This window comes from Sus scrofa, chromosome 7 (genome assembly GCF_000003025.6).
Source record: "Sus scrofa isolate TJ Tabasco breed Duroc chromosome 7, Sscrofa11.1, whole genome shotgun sequence".
In the NCBI taxonomy this organism is placed as follows: Eukaryota; Metazoa; Chordata; class Mammalia; order Artiodactyla; family Suidae; genus Sus; species Sus scrofa.
In genome coordinates this window covers 3,062,341-3,082,770 of record NC_010449.5, presented here as the reverse complement: position 1 = coordinate 3,082,770, position 20,430 = coordinate 3,062,341, and the positions used below count along the sequence as shown (strand labels likewise).

Below are 20,430 nucleotides of genomic sequence, written 5' to 3'. Positions count from 1 at the left end.
TAGGTCGCAGACGCGGCTCGGATCCCGAGTTGCTGTGGCTGTGGTGCACGCCAGCAGCTACAGGTCCAGTCCGATCCCTAGCGTGGGAACCTCCATATGCTGCGGGTGCAGCCCTAAAAAGCAAAAAATAATAAAAAAATAAAATAAAATAAATGTTGTAGTCTCCTAAAAACTCGCACACAGTTCTTATTAAGGTTATGTCTAGGTGTGTCGTTGCTGTGACTCCTGTCGCTTCTTTTCTCATTATATTTTCAGTGTGATCCACTGAGATGCTGGCTCCTCACCTGCGAAGTGGAAGGGCATGTCTGTCTGAGCATTTTACAGCCCTTCCAGAAATGAAACACCAAAGGGGGAATGTGCCTCTTAAGGTGGGGGGGGGGCTTAACTCAATGGTGATCATGTTAGCTTCCCCTTAAAGCTGTCGTGAGAGTAAAAGAATTAAATTCTTCTGATTAAGTGATTTCATTAGTATCTAGTGACACGGAAGAGCAAGAGCAGAGCTGCCTTCGTGAGTGGTCATTGCAGTTACTGTTATTTCATAGTTGTCGTCACTTCCTAGGAATGGCGTTACCGGTGGCATCACCGTGGCCGAGGCTCGCGCAGGGATGGGCCTCAGAGAGGGAGGAGCAGGCACCTCCCCCGCCCCTCCCTCCGCTTCGCCCGCCTCTCCCGTGACCCTCCCGTGACCCTCCCGGGCGGCCGCGCCCTTCCCTCCAGGCTGTGGCCAGCGGGCAGCACCGCGGCCCCACCCGGACAGGACGCTGGGCCCCGAGCCCTGGTCGGGCCACCCTCAAGTCCAGACCTCCCCCCGCCCAGCGTGAGTGGGCTTCCTCATCACAACACCGTAGGCGCTGCGGCAAGCGGGTGAGGGGCCTTGGAGCGCTTTGAGGTCAGGATCTGGGACCGGGGCACTCGCCGTGACAGCAGGCGGCACGCAGGGTGCGGGGCACGTGGTAACGGCGAACGAGCGCTTCCTGCAGGCGTTCCGTTCTCATCGCATCCTCCCAGCAGCGGGCAGACCTCCCGTGCCTGTGGGCCTGGAAGTAGCCACGGCATCGGTGGGTTTTCTTCAAGTCTAGCAGGTCACATGACTCTCACCGGCAGCCCTGAAATAGGCAGGAAGCAGTAGAGGCCCTAGCAGGGCCTCCCCTGCCCGCACCCGTAACCGAGCCGTGCCCCGCCTGGGTGCGTAAGCAGCGCAGACCCTCCAGGCTGGCCCGCTTCCTTCCTGGGGTCCTGCCCCTTCCTCCTGGGCAGGCTGGCTGGCTGGCTGGCTGGCTGGCGAGCTATTCCCAGGGCTCAGAAGTGCTCTGGGCCATCCAGTCACCCCAGCTTCCAATGTTTGCGGAGCACAAGTGCGATCAGCTTTCATGACCAGTCTGTGCGTGGCGGCAGTGTAGGGTGGCCGTGGAAGTCAGCTCAGGGCGCTGGCAGGACTGAATGGAAGCAGCCAAGTGCACCGCCTCACCACGTCGCCACAGCGCCTCACCTGCAGCTGGAGCGGCAGCCTGTCCTTAAGGAGCCGACGCAGTTCGTGCCCAGATGAAGGTGGCGGAACGGTGACACAGACACCTGTTGCCTCATCTCAATGGCGGTCACTGGGGTGACTCTTAGTACTTAGCCCTGTGTGAACGAGGCGTTCCCCTTACTCCTCTGCGCTCGCTCCTGGCTGGTCCCTTGTCGCCCCGGATCACAGCTGTAAACCTTCTGCTGGGCTAAACGTAAGTCACTTGGTTTGGCTTGACAGCGAGTGAACACTGGTTTCGGTAAATGGTCCTGTCGCTGTCGGTGTAGACTGGCCTTTACCAGTTCCACGTTACACCAGCAGCGCACCAGGCAGCACGTCCCGATCTTCACGGAGGCGGTAGGCACACGGAGCCGTGTACCAGGGCACCAGACACCAGTGAGACGAGTTACCCGGTCCCTACTGGGCCCGGCCTGCGTGCCTGGCACTGCCCTGAGCTCTGCCTGAGGGCAGCCGAGCCCAACAGAAGGGGAGCCCCTGCTTCCTCCTGCTCCTCGTCAGCCACCAACACTCATGCTGAGGAGCTAATGCAGGCATGGGTGGTGACGGGACAGGGCCACGGGAGCGTCCCCTGGGGAGCACCCATACAGGCAGTGAGTGTTCCCAGGAGAGGGAGCCCCTGCTGCCGAGGGGACGCAGGGAAGTTTCAGCCATCGGCTCAAAGGTGAGTGGGCTTCACGTGTGAACGTGGACCCATGAGAGCCTCCACCTGGCGGGGGGGGCGGTGCTGAGAAACACAGAGGTGAGGGGCAGGGTCTCCCGGTGTCAGTGAGACACTCGCGGGGGGCAGCTGCAGGGGGGATGGCCACCCGGGACCTGAGGACCTCAGACTAGGGGCCTGGGTACTGGGATGCTCACCTTAGTACTGTCTCAGCACCGGCAACATCAGGTCTGATTTCACTCATTCTCCCCCAAAGGCCATACTCGAATTCATGCTTCTGTCAGAGCAGACCGTAAACTTGAAAGTTTGTTTTGAGTTAAAGTGCCCTGAAACTTGAGCCCTTGGGATCAAGCCCCAGCTCTTGGTTCTGCAGCTTTCTCTAGAACCTTCCGTGGAGCTGATTGGGACAAGGCCACTCATGTCACAGCTGCGTTTCTCATGAGAGCACCTCCCCCCAGGTTCCACCCTTTAGGCTGCTGACTATCCTGACAGCACTTCCTAGGAGGGCCGCCCAAGAGAACCATCCAGAAGGTGGCCGTGGGTACACACCACGTCCACAGGGAGCTGAGTGGAACATTCCATCTGCCCACCGAAGGGAGCATCAGTTGTCAGGCAAATACGCATTTTTGGAAAGTAGTTTTGCAAGATCCATCAAGAACCATAAAAACATTCATGCATGTTTACCCAATAATTTCACTTCTAGAAATTGTATAGGAAAAAAAATCAGAGATGCTATAAAAGATTTCTACATTAGACTAACAATGAAAGATCAGAAAGAGAAATTAGGAAAGCAATCCTGTTTACCATCACATCCAAAAGAATAAAATACCTAGGAGTAAACCTATCTAAAGAGACGAAAGACCTATACTCTGAAAACTATAAGACACTGATGAAAGAAATCAAAGATGACACAAATAGATGGAAAGACATACCATGCTCTTGGGTTGGAAGAGTTAATATTATCAAAATGACTATACTACCCAAAGCAATTGATAGATTCAATGCAATCCCTATCAAATTACCAAGGATATTTTTCACAGAACTTGAACAAAATATTTTAAAGTTTGTTTGGAAGCACAAAAGACCCAGAATAGCCAAAGACATGCTGAAAAAGAAAAATGGAGCTGGAAGAATCAGGCTCCCGGACTTCAGACTCTACTACAAAGCAACAATCATCAAAACTGTATGGTACTGGCACAAAAAACAGAAATATAGACTAGTGGAACAGGACAGAAAGCCCAGAATTAAATCCACGCACCTACAGCCAACTAATCCATGACAAAGGAGGCAAGAATATACAATGGAGAAAGGACAGCTTGTTCAATAAGTGGTGCTGGGAGAACTGGACAGCCACATGGAAAAGAATGAAATTAGAACACTCCCTGACACCATACACAAAAATAAACTCAAAATGGATTAAAGACCTAGATATAAGACCAGATACTAGAAAACTCTTAGAGGAAAACATAGGCCAAACACTCTCTGACATAAACCACAGTAACATCTTCTCAGATCCACCTCTTAGAGTCATGACAATAAAAATAAACAAATGGGACCTAACCAAACTTAAAAGTTTCTGCACAGCAAAGGAAACCCTAAACAACACAAAAAGACAACCCACAGAATGGGAGAAAGTGAATTTGCAAGTGAATCAACTGACAAGGGATTCATCTCCAAAATTTATAAACACCTTCTGCAGCTCCATACCAAAAAAACAAACAACCCCATCAAAAAATGGGCAGAAGACCTAAACAGATAGTTCTCCAAAGAAGACATACAGGTGGCCAAAAAACACCTGAAAAGATGTTCAACATCACTCATCATTAGAGAAATGCAAATCAAAACCACTCTGAGGTACCACCTTACACCTGCCAGAATGGCCATCATCAAAAAGTCTACAAACAATAAGTGCTAGAGAGGGTGTGGAGAAAAACGAACCCTATTACACTGTTGGTGGGATTGTAAATTGGTGCAACCCCTGTGGAAAACAGTATGGAGATTCCTCAGAAAACTAAACATAGAACTACCATTTGATCCAGCAATCCCACTCCTGGGCATCTATCCAGAGAAAACCATGACTCACAAAGACACATGTACTCCGATGTTCATTGTAGCACTATTTGCAATAGCCAAGACATGGAAACAACCTCAATGTCAGAGGAGTGGATCCAGAAGAGGTGGTACATATGCCCAATGGGGTATTACTCAGCCATTAAAAGGGTCAAAATACCGGCATTTTTAGCAACATGGATGGACCTAGAAATTATCATGCTAAGCGAAGTCAGACAATGAGACACCAACATCAAATGCTTTCACTGACATGTGGAATCTGAAAAAAGGACAGACTGAACTTCTTTGCAGAACAGATGCTGACTCACAGACATTGGAAAACTTATGGTCTCCGGAGGAGACAGTTTGAGGGGTGAGGGGATGTGCTTGGGCTGTGGGATGGAAATCCTGTGAAACTGGATTGTGATGATCATTGTACAATGACAGGTGTGATAAATTCATTGATTAATTTTTAAAAGGGGGGAGTTCCCGTCGTGGCGCAGTGGTTAATGAATCCGACTAGGGACCATGGGGTTGTGGTTTCGATCCCTGGCCTTGCTCAGTGGGTTCAGGATCTGGCGTTGCTGTGAGCTGTGGTGTAGGTCGCAGACAAGGCTTGGATCCCACGTTGCTCTGATTCGACCCCTAGCCTGGGAACCTCCATATGCCGTGGGAGCAGCCCAAGAAAATGGCAAAACCAAAAAAAAACGGTTTCTACATTAGAACAGTAATCCCGGCAGTTCCCGTCGTGGCACAGTGCAAACGAATCGGACTAGTATCCATGAGGATGCAGGTTCAATCCCTGGCTTTGCTCAGTGGATCAGGGATCCAGTGTTTGCTGTGGCCATGAGCTGCGATGTAGGTCACAGATGCAGCTCAGATCCAGTGTTGCTGTGGCTGTGGTGTAGGCTGGCAGCTGTAGCTCCAATTCAACCCCTAGCCTGGGAACTCCCATGTGCCACGGATGTGGCCCTAAAAGAAAAAAAAAGACCGGTAACCCTGGGGCTAAGTGTAAATTGTAAACATTCATCACATGAGGATAATGGGATGTGTTCCAGTGCATCTTTACAAAACGCAACTTTATGCAATTACTAAAAGTATCCTTTCAAAGAATGTTTAATGACATAAAGATATAGGTTCGAAAAAAGCAAGTTTTAATATGATTCCAAATTTAAGTAGTCTGTGCTTGTATATAGACACACATACATTTTAAATCTGCAAGTGGATTAAAAGACTAAATAGAAAAAAATGCTAAAATATTAATAGCCATATACTTTAAAGCAAATATTGAGGGAGAAAAGATCTTTATAAATATCTGTGTAGTTTTGTTTAACCTTCCAGACTATTAATAGCACCTCCCAGGCGATAGGGTCATTGTTTCCACTTGTCCCAGGGCACCTCCTTCTCTGCAGTGACTTCTACAAATAGTCATATATCGCCTACAAGAAGAATTCACAATATGCAGCCATGTCAGTCAGGGTTTGATTTAGTTATATAAAACAGGCAACCCAAATAACAGTAGCCTTAAAAATATGATGCCTTATTTTTCTCAAATGTAAAAGAAAAATTGACAGTAAGCTAGTAATGGCTAGTGTGGTGGCTTCATGGTCATCGAGAACTCAGCCACCTCCCTCCTGCCTCTCATCCTCAGTGTATGGCTCCCATATCAAACTAACCTCATAGTGCTAGATGGCTGCTGATGTTCCAGCCATCTGGTGTATATTCCAGGCAGAAAGAAGGAAACGTGGAGAGGGGCAGTGGAGTGCCCCTGTGCTGAGGCTGCCCCTCTAAAGAGCCTACCCAAAAGCTAACACCTCATTGGCCCCCTCTAGCTGCAAGGGAGGCTGGACATTAGAGACTTCTGGATGTCCCCTCTGTCCCCAGTGAGGAAGAAGGAGAGATGGATGTTGGGTAGGTCACAGTGACCTAATGCAGTTAACTCAAGTTTAGTGTTTTTGCACCTCTTTATTGTGAATACAACTGCATTAACTAACTAGTTACTGTTGGGACCAACCTTGTAAAACAGTCAGCATTGGTTAGGGAGCTGGGGGAGGAGCAGCATTTCGGAGAAAGCCCCAGGCAGAGGTCAGAGGTGTAGGCTGAAGATTCTGTAGTTTCTCAGAGCCTTTGATCCTCACGGCAGAGTGAGGGTGATGCTTCTTGCCTTAGGACAAGCCAGCCTTGACCTCACGAGATTGATCCCCAAGAATCCCTCTGGCCTCCTGTGCCCTGTGCCTCTGCCACCTCCTTGGGTCAAGCCAGGACCCCCTCTCCTGCCCTCTTGCCTAGCTCTTAGCAGGGCCCCTGGTTGCAGCCTCTCCCGCCTCCCATTTGCCTTCTTGCCACAGTGAAGGGATCTTTTTTTAAGCTCGAATGACTAAGTCGGCCTTCTGTTTTTACCACTGGGAAATGTCCCTCAGAACGAGGTGAGGGTCCATAACCCGGCCTGCCCTTCTTTTATTCTCTCTTCTCTACCCACCGCCCCCAACACGCTCCCGTCCCCTGGCATCTTTGATGTTCTGCGCATCCCTGTCTGCCTCTGGTGCCTTGTCCTCTACCTGAAATGTGCTCCTCGCCCGCTTGCTGAAAAGCCATTTCCTCCAGGAAGACTTCCTGGCTCGCTCAGGCCACACTCCATCCCCTGCTCTGTTCCCCTGGCCCTGTGTGCACCCTCTCTGCCGACCCAGCAGGGTCGGAGGGCAGTTACCTCCCTCCTTGTGTGTCCCCTCCTGGACTCAGAGCCTCCTGGGGGCAGGGCCCAGTCTCCAGCCCCACCCAAGAGCAGGTCCGGTGCCAGGAGGGGCTCACCGCGGGGCTGGCCGCCCTTCACGCCTCCTCCACGCTTGCCGGGGCTTTCGGTCAACAAACGCCCATCTGTCGTCCCCACTGAGCTTGTCTCTTGTCCCCTCATCAGCGGACTGTCTGCCAGCACGGCACGCTGTGTCCCTGGGTCACCTGTCCTGCCTTGGAGGGTTCCCAGGGCAGAGGAACCGAGAGGGGACAGGCAGGCAGGAATTGAGCGCCTCCCTTCCCTCAGGCCTGTGCTCCGACCACCAGGGGTGGGGACAGCAGGCCTCCCAGCGTCCGTCCCGGGTGCTACGGTGGATGTGTTGGAGAGGACAGAGCCGGCCCAGGGGAGGTGGTGGGAAGGCCGTCACACCTCCCGCTGCTGCGGCACACTCGTCCTCACCTCCATGTCGGCAGCTGCCTCCAGGTTCTCGTGCTGCCACATTGGTGCCAGCTTTGTTGAGGGTCCCGAGATGCTGCAGCAGCCCAGGACCGTGCCAGTTGGCTGGGAGCAGCTAGGACCCGTTTCACAGATGAGGATGCTGAGACCAGAGAGAGGAGGTGGACAATGTCACAGGTGAGTGGCAGAGCCAAGGCTGCAGCCCGGGGGTCCTGCCTCCCACTCTGGGGTCTTTCCAGGGCAGCACCTCCTCCGCGTGTCGGAACACAGGAAGCGGGTGGGTCAGCGCTGGGCCGAGACTCCAACAAGCGGAGTAGTGGAAGGAGCCCTCTGATCCCACCTCTGCCCGGCCCACAGACCCCGGCCCTGCCCGCTGCCCGGAATCCCCGCTCCCCAGGCAGCCCGTCCCTCTCTGAACAGCTCTGTGGAAGAGCCCTTCCGGGCCGACTCTCAGCTCCTACTTGCTGCAGAGCCTTGAGAAAAGCATGCTGGGCCCAGTCGAGAGCTCACGTGATATGTAATTACAGATGCTCCTAAGAGGGCCTCCTGCTGAACCGCCAAGAGCAACTCAGTTTAAAAGGAGCAACCCGGGCAAAAGACCTGAATAGACATTTCTCCAAAGAAGATATACAGATGGCCAGCAAACACATGAAAAAATGCTCAACATCGCTGATTATAAGAGAAATGCAAATCAAAACTACCATGAGATACCACCTCACACCAGTCAGAATGGCCATCATTAATAAATCCACAAATAACAAGTGCTGGAGGGGCTGTGGAGAAAAGGGAACCCTCCTGCACTGTTGGTGGGAATGGAAACTGGTACAGCCACTATGGAGAACAGTTTGGAGATACCTTAGAAATCTATACATAGAACTTCCATGTGACCCCACAATCCCACTCTTGGGTATCTATCCGGACAAAGCTCTACTTAAAAGAGACACATGCACCCGCATGTTCATTGCAGCCCTATTCACAATAGCCAGGACATGGAAACAACCCAAATGTCCATCGACAGATGATTGGATTCGGAAGATGTGGTCTATATACACAATGGAATACTACTCAGCCATAAAAAAGGATGACATCATGCCATTTGCAGCCACATGGATGGAACTAGAGAATCTCATACTGAGTGAAATGAGCCAGAAAGACAAAGACAAATACCATATGATATCACTTATAACTGGAATCTAACATCCAGCACAAATGAACATCTCCTCAGAAAAGAAAATCATGGACTTGGAGGAGAGACTTGTGGCTGCCTGATGGGAGGGGGAGGGAGTGGGAGGGATCGGGAGCTTGGGCTTATCAGACACAGTTTAGAATAGATTTACAAGGAGATCCTGCTGAATAGCATTGAGAACTATGTCTAGATACTTATGTTGCAACAGAAGAAAGAGTGGGGGAAAAATGTAATTGTAATGTATACATGTAAGGATAACTTGATCCCCTTGCTGTACAGTGGGAAAATAAAAAATAAAAATAAAAAATAGGAGTTCCCGTCGTGGCGCAGTGGTTAACAAATCCGACTAGGAACCATGAGGTTGCAGGTTCGGTCCCTGCCCTTGCTCAGTGGGTTAACGATCCGGCATTGCCGTGAGCTGTGGTGTAGGTTGCAGACGCGGCTCGGATCCCGCGTTGCTGTGACTCTGGCGTAGGCTGGCCGCTACAGCTCCGATTCGACCCCTAGCCTGGGAACCTCCATATGCCGCGGGAGCAGCCCAAAGAAATAGCAAAAAGACAAAAAAAATAAAATAAAATAAAATAAATAAAAAATAAAAGGAGCAACCCGACAACTGATCGTTTGATTACTTTTATTAACCTCATCTAATTCTGGGGGAGATCCCTCCCAGAATGGTTGTTTTCTCCTTTAAAAGAGTTGTCGAGGCAGCCTTTCTTCTGGAAACCACTGACAGTGGTCCCATTTGTCTGTGGAGGTTGGGGTATGAGAATGAAGCCAGGTAACAGCCAGCGTGGAGAAGGCTGCTCACCTCCCTCCTCTCTGGTCAGTGAACTGGGTCTGGGCTCCCCCAGTGCTCCACTCCTCACGAGACCCCGCCAGCGGCCTGGGGCAGTGGGCGACCCAGGTGGTCTCCTGGGATGGCCTGGACGAGCACTCTGTACCTCCACAGTGACACAGCTCCCTTTCCTGGCCGGCTTTTTTTTTCTTTTGGCTGCACCCGTGACATTCAGAAGTTCCCAGGCCAAGGATTGAACCTGAGCCACAGCAGTGACAACACTGGATCTTTAACCCACTGAGCCACCAGGCCATCAATTTTAAATGAGTCTTGGCTCAGTGGTTAACGAACCCAACTAGGAACCATGAGGTTGTGGGTTTGATCCCTGGCCTCACTCACTGGGTTAAGGATCTGGCATTGCCGTGAGCTGTGGTGTAGGTTGCAGACTCAGCTCGGATCCCGCATTGCTGTGGCTCTGGCATAGGCCGGCGGCTAAAGCTCCGATTAGACCCCTAGCCTGGGAACCTCCATGTGCCGTGGGTGCGGTCCTAAAAAGACAAAAGACAAAAACTAAATAAAATAAGTCTTGCCTCTGACCCCTGGCTGTGCTGGTGGCTTCTCTAACCTGTCGGTGTTTCCCTCATTTGCTTAAAGAGCAGTTACTCGGAGTTCCCGCTTGGCTCAGTGGTTAAGGAACCTGACTAGTATCCATGAGGACGTGGATTCGATCCCTGGCCTTGCCTAGTGGGTTAAGGATCTGGTGTTACCGTGATCCTAAAAAGACAAAAGGCAAAAAAAGAGAGAGAGCAGTTACTCACCCCAAATTACCCACGGAGAATGGCCAACTGCTCTGAAATCCTTTCTTCACTGGAAAGTGTCCCACAGGAAATGCTTCTGGAGAAAAACCGTGATGCAAAGCCCTTTGTTCCAGAGCAAGGGCCAGGTTATGGGTCCAGCAGCCGCGGGGACGGTGGGTACTGAAGGGAAAGGGGCGCTTAGGAAGGAGAGGGCACGAGAGAGAGAGGCAGACGGCAGATGTGAACCCAGACTGCTGTCCTCCCCGCCCAGGCCAGGTGCCCTGAAGGCGATGCCCCTTCCATGCCCACGAGGACAGAGCTCACGTGTGCCTTTGACTGAAAGTCCCCCCCTTAGGGAAGAAACAGTCCTGGGGGCGGGCGGCCCTTCCTGCAGCCATGGGACCTGGTGGCCGGGCTCGCCAGCTCAGGACAGCCTGCTGTGGGGGCGTCCCCAGGGCAGGAAGGACTAGGTGGGGCTCTCCTGCTGCCCCCGGGTGAGGGGAGTGGGGTGAACGGGGCTGGGAACCAGCAAAAGCAAAGCCGACGACAGCACAGCAGTTTCCAGAGGGCGGCTCTGCCCCTCACTGCCAGGAACGCGCTTCCCAAGTGTTCACAGCCAGCAGGGTCCCCCGTCTTGATCCGTGTCTCCTCTTTGTCACCAGGTCCACATTGGCCAGCTGTACTCCACTGACAAGCTTGTCATTGAGAATCCAGAGAAGCCCAGGACCTAGGGAGCGGGACCAGCCACCCCCGCAGCCGTGGACCACCTTCAGCGCCTGTCCTGCTCAGCTTGAGGGCCCCAGCGGACCAGGGGCCCCTCACATCCTCCTGAAACAGCCCCTGCTCCGCCTGCCCGTGGGGACTGATGGACTGAGCGAGGTTTCCTTTCTTCTGCAGTGACAAGGGATGGCTGTCTCTCCGTGGTTCAAGGGTTCCAGTGAAGAGCTGGAGCTCCGCAGAAGAAAATGCCGTGTATTCTCGCGTCTCCCCTCTGCCCCCTTTGTAGCCCCCGCGCTCAAAGAGGGCGTTTCCAGACTCGTTTGCTTGGTCCCTGACAATAAACAGGTGTCTTGCTGAGCTTCTCCGCCAGACGCGCATGGCAAATAAGGCGCTTGTGGTTCCTGCTGCTGCCAGGCCTACGGAGGCGGTGGGGGCACCCGCAGGAGGGGCCAGCCTTGAGCCGAGTCCCCACTTTGCGAAAACAAGTCTAAACAGCAGTAGAGATTTGGGGCCATGGGCAGTGGGCAGAACTGAAAAGCAGAGGGTGCACCAGGGCCCCGAGCGACAACGAAGGTGGCCTGTGTGTGGATGCATACCTGAGACAGGGACGGTCCTGCCACCCAGAGTGTGGGGGCAGCCCCCCTGGGGAGCGCATGGGAAACGCAGACTCTCAAGCCCCACCCCCACCCCCACCCTCCTGAATCAGAGTCTGTCACACCCAGGTGGCCCCCGCACAGGTCCCAGCCCTCACTCACTGAGTCACCTGGAGAGCTTTCAGAAAGAAACATCTCAGCACCCCATGCTCTGATTTAGTAAGTAAGAGGGAAGGCACAGTGATTTATAAGTACATTTTTTGGCCACACCCACATAGGCAGAAATTCTGGGGCCAGGGATCGAACCTGTGCCACAGCAGCGACCCAAGCCACAGGAGTGACCATGCCAGCTCCTTAACCCACTGAGCCACCAGGGAACTGCCTATAAATATGTTTTCAAGCTCTTCTGGTCTTTTCAGTATTTGGCCAGTTCAGGAAATTCTGTCCTTTGAGTTACGAGTGAAAACAAGATGTTTGTATTTACCCTTGAAAACACAGCCATTCAAAACATGGAAAGAAGGTATTAAATAAGTTACTTGGAGTTCCCGTCGTAGCTCAGCAGAAACGAATCTGACTGGGAACCATGAGGTTGCAGGTTCCATCCCTGGCCCTGCTCAGTGGGTTAAGGATCTGGCGTTGCCGTGAGCTGTGGTGTAGGTCACAGATGTGGCTAAGATCAGGCATTGCTGTGGCTGTGGTGTAGGTCAGCAGCTGTCGCTCTGATTCGACCCCTAGCCTGGGAACCTCCATATGTCTCAGGTGCAGCCCTAAGAAGCAAAAATAAAATAAAATTCAATAAATAAATAAGTTACTTAATTTCCGGGGATTTTCTGAGGGACGCTGGCGCTGGGTGACTTCTTGCTTTACCTCCATACGCAGTACTCGTGGATTCAGTACTCACATGTTTGGGTTTGGCACAGGCACACATAAATAGTTACAGGTCCTAAAACAGCCGTGACTGTCACCGACCTGCCACTGAACGGCTCCCCCCATCATTTTACTGCTCACGGTCATGTGAGCAGCTGAGCACCCGTGGTCGGGGTCCTCGTCCTCACCCCACCTTAAAGACCGTGTCTGCTCATCTCATCCACGGGCCGTGGCGCCTGTTGCGACGGTGCATTCAAAACAGAGGAAGCATGTGGCCGTCTTTTCTGGCGACACAATGTGATTTCGGGATGCTTTGGCCCGTGGATAAAGCCTTGGGTACCTGTGAGACCAGCACAATCCGTGGTTGGTCCCGAACCTGTTGCCCCATAAACAGCCCTGGCCCATCGTAGGGCCGTGGTGGGAGGACACCGTTCATGGGACAGTGAATGTGGTGGAGGGGGAGGGCCCCCTCTTCAGCTGACTCTCCCTGGGCAGCATCTCAGGGGCACTCTGCACTCCTCAGCAGTAAGGCATATGGTGGTTCAGAAACGACATCAGCAGTGGTGCCAGCCCATGGATGTCATCTCTGATTTATACTAAATTAATTAAAGCAGCTGCTCCTTGGGAACAGAGGTCCAGGGCCAAACCTCTCCCCTCCAGGTGTCAAATTGCCAGCCAGACAGCCACTCCACGGGAGATTCTGCCCCCAGATTTCCGTCTCAGAGACGGAACCCAGCAGCGAGTGGCTTTTATGTTAATTATAGCACGTGCAAGGCTCTGAACACGCCCGAGAGGGAACAGGGAGCTCCTTTCTGTTACTCAGATAAAGTTACTGCATTGGGAATCCGGAGAGGCGTGAAGGACAATTCTGTGACAGAGGACTGCACTGGCTACCTCCCACCCCCGGGGTCAGAGCGTTGACTAAAGAGGCCTTACTGCGGGGACGGTCCCCGGGGTTTCTGTAGTAAAGCTTGCTTGCCGAGGCCCCGGCAGAGGGCCTGATGGGAGTGAGACAAAAACCGAGCAGCGCTCTGAAAGCGGAAGGAGAAAGAACCCTGCCCCAAGAGGGATGGTCTCTGAGCGGCGAGGGCCCTTCCGGACCCATCCGCAGTCATGGACATGAAGCTCCTTGGTGAATACCATCAGAACCCAGGTGACCACATCTTGACCGAAGACAATGGAGAACATTCTCCAAGTTCTGCCGGTTAAATTGCAGTGGCCTCATGACAGTGGCCATTGTGTGATTTGGAAGCCACAGGAAGAGGTCACGCCATCAGGGTCCCGGGGGCGGACACAGCTGGTGAGGTCAGCAGCCAGAGGCAGGACCCCGTGCTGATGCTCGTTCTTAGGAACGAAGCGAGGAGCCCACGAGGCTTGTGCTCCATGCGTTCTGGAAGTTCATCTCGCCTTTGCTCTGTTACAAGAGGTTCTGGAACAAAGCTGGAACGTGGTAGAGAAGGCAGGCTTTTTCTCAGGCCCTTTGCCCAGAATCTCTGTGGATAAAGACCCGCCTCGCCTCTAAGAACAAACAGGATTTTCCCTTTCCAGCCTCTCTGCAGCCCTTAGTGGTCCTTTAGGGAAACTTTCATGTAAATGGCTCCTTGGCGTTCCCACGTGCCTCAGCTGGTTAAGGATCCCCTGTTGTCACTGCACTAGTGCAGGTTCGATCCCTGGCTCGGGACTTTTGTATGCTGCAGGCACAGCCAGAAGAAAAAAAAAAAGGAAACGGCTTCCAATGTTGAGACCCATTGGGGAGTAAGATAGAAGCTCTTGCTTTTGCTCAAGGGCAGGACTCCAAGTCCAGAGACCCTGAAGAGAGAAGCCAGAGGAGGACGGAGAGAGGGACCGTGGACACCACACACAGCGACAGCAAAGTCAGCGTCTTATTGTCTTTTTTTTTTTTTTGTCTTTTTGCCATTTCCTGGGCCTCTCCCACGGCACATGGAGGTTCCCAGGCTAGGGGTTGAATTGGAGCTGTAGCCACCGGCCTACGCCAGAGCCACAGCAACGTGGGATCCGAGCCGCATCTGCAACCTACACCACAGCTCATGGCAACGCCGGATCCTTAATGCTCAGATCACTGAGTGAGGCCGGAGATCGAACCCACAACCTCATGGTTCCTAGTCGGACTCGTTAACCACTGAGCCACGATGGGAACTCCAGCGTCTTATTGTCTTGAAACTAGACCACAAGCACGTGCTGACGCCAGTGAAGCTGGAATTGCACCTGCTCCCAGACTCAGCATCCCCGCACTGACCAGAGGAGCCGGACGCCCAAGGGTCAGCGGGCGGCATGGCAGCAAACGGTTCCTTTGAGTGCCCTGTATCCCTGCCTACTAGAGTGAGGAGCTTCCTTAGAAAGTTCAGGTAGCAAATGGAGACCTTTTCCTCTCATGAGCCAGAAAGTTACTTTATTTACTGGGAGTGTGTCCCCTAAGTGTCAGTTAAACTTTGTTAAAATATTTCAGTAGAACTTCCTCTCAGCTACTAAGAATTCATGTGATTACAGAGATGGTTTGATAACAGTGTAACTGGGTCTGTGTCTTTAAAGGAGTATTTCATTTAGGTGCATATATGTGATACACACAGCACATAAAGGATGTATAATAACAGGCTACAATATAAATGCCAAGAGTCTTGCCAAGATCTACTAAATAGGATTGGTGGTGGTGAAGCCGGTTAGGGATCTGGCGTTGTCGCCGCAGCCACTCAGGTAGCTGCTGTGGTGCAGGTTCCAGCCCTGGCCCGAGAACGTCCATACCATGGGTATGGCCATGAAATGTTTAAAAATAAAAACAGAGCCTTACACTTCCTGGTGGAACTCTAAACAAACAAATGCTTGCTTGGGAGTTCCCACCACGGCACAGTGGGTTAGGAATCCAACTGCAGCGGCTCACGTCCCTGGCCCGGAAGCTTGTCCATGCTGTGGGCTCAGCCAAAAAAGCGGTTAAGAAACCACCCTCAAGTCGTCTGAGCGCTAGTGTTGGGCACAATCAGGAAACCTTCAGGACCCGGCCCCAGCAGCATGTGGAATTTTGGTGCCATCTGGGAGGGGCCCGAGCCTTCAGCCCCCCGTGGTCCATGGAAATGTGGGTTTGAGATCAACTCGGCAGGGAAGCCAGCTGGCCCTCTGCCAAGGCCCAGGGCACTCAAGGAGGGGCCTTGGCCCCCGCAGTCCTTCCCAGCCCCCTGGTCCAGTGTCTGACCCAGCACGTGTTTCCAGTCCTTTCTGAACTGGAAACTTTTTCTCCCTGGCTTCTGCCGGCTCCTTCGATTCCTAAGGCAGAATTTGAACCCGCTCGCTCGCCCAGCGGTAACTTCTTCCTCACACATCCAACCGCCCCCGGTTAAAAAGAAAGTTCTGAACGTCCTGGGGGAACAGCGAGCAGTCTGGGGCCGAGGCATGACTCCGACCTCGTTTTGGGGAAGCACGTGCAGAATCACCCCAAGATGGCCAAGGGCTGGTCCAGCTGCGAGAGCAGGATAGCAGCGAGGCCTGGACAACTCGAACCCCAGGGCTGGGCTCAGCCTCACAGCCGAGGGGACGCAGGCGGGAGGCTGGGGTGTCTGTGGTGGGAGGCAGACCCTGGGACAGGGAGCTTCCTATGGAGACTGTAAGGACCCAAGGGACCCAAGCCAGGGACATCCCAGAAAGTCCTTCCTCCATCTGCCAGTGCTGCCTCTTCCTGGCGGCTTCTCTAAACTCCTTTCCTCGCCTGTGAAATGGAAGTGATTTCAACCGCCTTACGCGTCGCTGTCAGGCCTGTAGATGCACGTTAAGCTCCTCGGGAAGCTAGGTCGGCTGCCTGCTCATTCGTTTAGAAACTCAGGTACCTGCGGGGGAGGCTGTGGGGACGGACCAGGTGTGGACGCGCCCCTAAGTTACTGTAGGGGAGAGGAGCACCGCGCTAGCCGCGGTTCGGGTGGCTTTACAAGTCCAAGGGGACAGGCTCCCTGGGAGAGTCGCAGATAAGGTAGGGCTGGGGAGGCCCAAAGAAAGAGGCTTCCTTCTGCCTGGGCCGACGCTCTGGGCTGGACAGTCTTGCTTGGTGGCAGAGGGAGCACTTACGCCGGGGAACAGGGTGGGCGGCAGGTGCAGTGGGCCGTGGAGGGAGAAGTTCTGCACGTGGGGACCGGCCAGGAACTGAGGCCCTGACGGGAGGGAGCTCCGGCCTGGCAGGGTCGATGGCGGTGCCAACCAGACGTAGAGGAAAGGATGAACTCTCGAGGGGCTCCCGGATGCCAGGCTTTTTTTTGGGGGGGGTGTCTTTTTTTGCCATTTCTTGGGCTGCTCCCGCAGCCTATCGAGGTTCCCAAGCTAGGGGTCGAATTGGAGCTGTAGCCACTGGTCTACACCAGAGCCACAGCAACGCAGGATCCGAGCTGCGTCTGCAACCTACACCACAGCTCACAGAAACACCAGATCCTCAACCCACCGAGCAAGGCCAGGAATCGAACCTGAAACCTCATGGTTCCTAGTCGAATTTGTTAACCACTGAGCCACGACGGGAACTCCCCAGATGCCAGGCTTGATGAGAGGCTGGAGACAATAAAGAGGAGCTGCAAGGCCAAGTCACCCAGGTGCTCCCATCTTGAGAGACGCAGGGCGGGCTCCTCGCCCCAGGGTGATGAGATGCAGGGCAGCGATGCGGCCGTGAGGCAAACTCACCTCCACGCACACTGCATCGTGTGTGTGTTGTATTTGCAGTGAAGACGCTTTGGGATATTTGCTGTCTCACGAGAGCCCCCTCCACTCCCTCAGAGGAGTCAGGGGCTCCCGACGGCCGTTCTGCCTCCCGATCCTACCCACCTCCAGCCGCGGCTGATGGAACAGGGGTGGACCAGAGGGGCTGTCTCCTCTCTGGACTGGGAGTGAGGGGTGGTTGTATTTCTGCCCGAGCTGCACCAGAGCTCCAGGGACGGACTCAGAGCAGCCTCCCATCCAGCTCACACAGACAGGTAAGGAGGAGCCCAGGCTGCGGGGAGAGACGCAGGAGCAGACAGAGCAGAGGTGAGCAGGGCAGAGTCCCTCCTGGCTCCAGTACCCTCGCACTGGCTTCCAGGCCCTGAAGAAGACTTATTTTTCTCTTAAGTTGAAGTATGCTTATTTTCACTGTTGTGTTAATTTCTGCTGTACGGCAATGTGACTCAGATGTATATACATTCTCTTATGTGTATAGTCTTTTGCACTGCGGTTTACCATGCGGCGTCGAATACAGCTCGCCGTGCTGTTCAGTCCCTTGTTTATCGCTCCATGTATAAGAGCTCACACCTGCTGACCCCAGCCTCCCACTCCGGCCCTCTCCCAGCCCCATCGCCTTGGCAGCCACAAGTCTGCTCTCTAGGGCTGTGAGTCTGTTTCTGTTTTGTAAATAGGTTCATTTGCACCATATCTTAGATCCACCGTATCAGTGCTATCATATGGTATTTGTCATTCTCTTTCTGACCTACCTCACTTAGTATGAGAATCTCTAGTTCCACCCATGTTGCTGCGAATGGCATTATTTTGTTCTTTCTTATGGCTGAGTCGTGTTCCATTGCATACATGCGCATACCTGGACCACATCTTAATCCAGTCCTCTGGCAATGGACATTTAGGTTGTTTCCTTGTCTTGGCTATCGTGAATGGTGCTGCAATGAACAGAGGGGTGCATGTATCTTTTTGAATGAAAGTTGTGCCTGGATTTATGCCTGGGAGTGGGATTTCTGAATCATACGGTAACTCTATCTTTAGTTTTCTGCGGAACTGCCATACCGTTCTCCATAGTGACTGTACCAATTCACAGTCCTGCCAACAGTGCAGGAGGCTTCCCTTTTCTCCACACCCTCTCCAGCCCTTGTTATTTGTAGGATTTTTAACAATGGCTATTCTGACTGGTGTGAGGTGATACCTCATGGTAGTTTGGACTTGCATTTCTCTAATAATTAGCGATGCTGAGCATTTTTTCATGTGCTTATTGGACATTTGTATTTCTTCTTTGAAGAAATGTCTATTTAGGTCTTCTGTCCATTTTTCAATTGGGTTGTTTTTTGTTGTTGTTGAGTTATATGAAGTGTTTGTACACTTTGGAAATTGAGCCCTTGTCAGTCACTTCTTTTGCAAATATTTTCTCCCTTTATGTAGCTGTCTTTGTGTTTTGCTTATGGTTTCCTTTGCTGTGCAAATGCCTGTCAGTTTGACTGGTTCCCATTTCTTTTCTTTCTTTTTTTTGTCTTTTGTCTTTTGTCTTTTTAGGGCTGCGCCCACGGCATATGGAGGTTCCCAAGCCAGGGGTCCAATTGGACCTGCAGCCAGTAGCCTACACCACAGCCACAGCAACCTGGGATCCGAGCCGCATCTTCAACCTACACCACAGCTCACGGCAAGACCAGATCCTTAACCCACTGAGCAAGGCCAGGGCTCGAACTCACGTCCTCATGAATGCTAGTAGTCAGGTTCGCTAACCACTGAGCCATGACGGGAACTCCACATGTCTTTATTTTTGTTTTTATTTCTAGTGCTTTGGGAGACTGACCTAAGAAAACACTGGTACAGTTTATGTCAGAGGAAGTTTTGCGTGTGGTCTCCACTAGGAGCTTTATGGTGTCATTTCTTACGTGTAAGTCTTTAAGCCATTTTGAGTTTATTTTTGTGCGTGGTGAGTGGAGAGGCCTTTAAACTGCACCCAAGAGCCCAGATCCAGCAAACCAAAGCCCGTGATGGCTCGAGCCAGCTCAGGTTTCTTTCTGTAATTCGCAGTTTGGAACACTGACTAATGCTGTGTTTTACTGAAATATGGGGCCTTCGAGCAGTTAGTTCCCATTTTTTAATAAATAATTTACCCAATAAGAAAGGGAGCTGGTCCCAGTGTCAGCCCCCCTGAAGAAGCAGGTGGCTGGGACTTTGAGGACAGGACAGAGGTGGGAAAGAGAGGGACGGTGACCTCTTGTCCAGGCAGCACAAGTCAGGACATCGAGGGCGGCACCCCTGAGAGACCCAAGGGGGAAGGAGCCGAGCCAGCTCTGCTTCCTCTCCTGCGGACGGACTATGGGGACGCTGGCCCAGTGTCTGCTAGTTGTCACCGTGCACGGTTAAGAACAGTGAGCTTGGGTTCTTCACTTCTCCGTCAGATGCAAGCGCAGTCTCTTACTCACAGGCATGTTATTCAGCCTTCCTGGGCTCAGTTTCTCCAGCTATAAAACAGGGACAAAGCCCAATTCATAGGATTGTGTTGGTGCCTGGAAGGGAACCCAATAAATCTGGCACCCACCTCCTCCAGCCCAAGCCTTGCACCGTCTAAGAAACAAACAAAAAAAAACCTCAGCAGAGACAGACTGTCGTCTTCCTCCCTGGTGTGGGCTGCGGTGAACCACGCTGCCCAGTGTGAGAGTCTGCGTGGGTTAAATAATCCGTGTCCCCAAGGAGACACCCCCAGGAGACCTTGAGTCTGCAGAGGGTCCCCTCTGGGGTGAGAGGGCCCCCGCTCAGAGGGTGGGTGGCGGCTGAGCTCCCACAACCCGCACGGGAGCGGGGCCCCGCGGGCAGCAGCGCGGGCTGGGCAGGGGGCCAGGCTGGGGGGCACCACCCGCAGTGTCCGCCCCCACAGACGGCCGCCGGGACATCTAACCGTAGGCGTCCAACCGACCCCAGCCGTCGCCCTCGGCAAGAGGGAGCCACTTGGCAGCTTGGGACACGGTGGGCTTTCACGCTGGTGCAGCCAAGGGCCGCGGCCCTCAGTCAGCAGGGGCCGGGCGCGCGGCTCAGACCCGGCGGGAAGCTCCCCAGAGGCCCCTCGTGACTGTAGTACATGAAGCTTCCCACTCTTGACTCTTCCAGACATCACAGTGTAAACATTTGCACGCGTGCCTGATGTACACGCATCTCCTGTGCCCGCGTGCATGTGTCTCCTGTTGCCAGTGTGCACGCTGAGGCACGAATGTGGACGTTCTGATCCTGGGGCCCTGTGTGCAGCCAGCTTCAGCAGATGCTGCCAAACAGGTTTCCAGCATGGCAGGCTCACTCCTTGGGTGTCTGGACGTATTTGCACGTGAAACAGGTTTGCTGTAAAGGCGGTGCCTGGACCGACCAGGC

The 20,430-nt window shown here is 53.0% G+C and overlaps 1 protein-coding gene across 4 annotated transcripts in view; it reads left to right on the top strand.

The window, feature by feature from the left end:
- LYRM4 (LYR motif containing 4) overlaps window positions 1–20,430 on the top strand; it is a 158,278-nt gene that overhangs the window by 110,353 nt on the left and 27,495 nt on the right. For 2 of the 4 annotated variants that reach the window (XR_002346273.1, XM_021100138.1), the window contains one exon: window positions 10,843–11,287. The exons of the other annotated variants lie outside the window; for them this stretch is intronic. Coding sequence is in view for 1 of the 2 variants with exons in the window: in XM_021100138.1 (XP_020955797.1) it covers window positions 10,843–10,911 (69 nt within the window). In the remaining variant the exon portion in view is untranslated. Of the gene's footprint in view, window positions 1–10,842; window positions 11,288–20,430 lie in introns of those variants that run through there. 4 annotated transcript variants of the gene reach the window in all.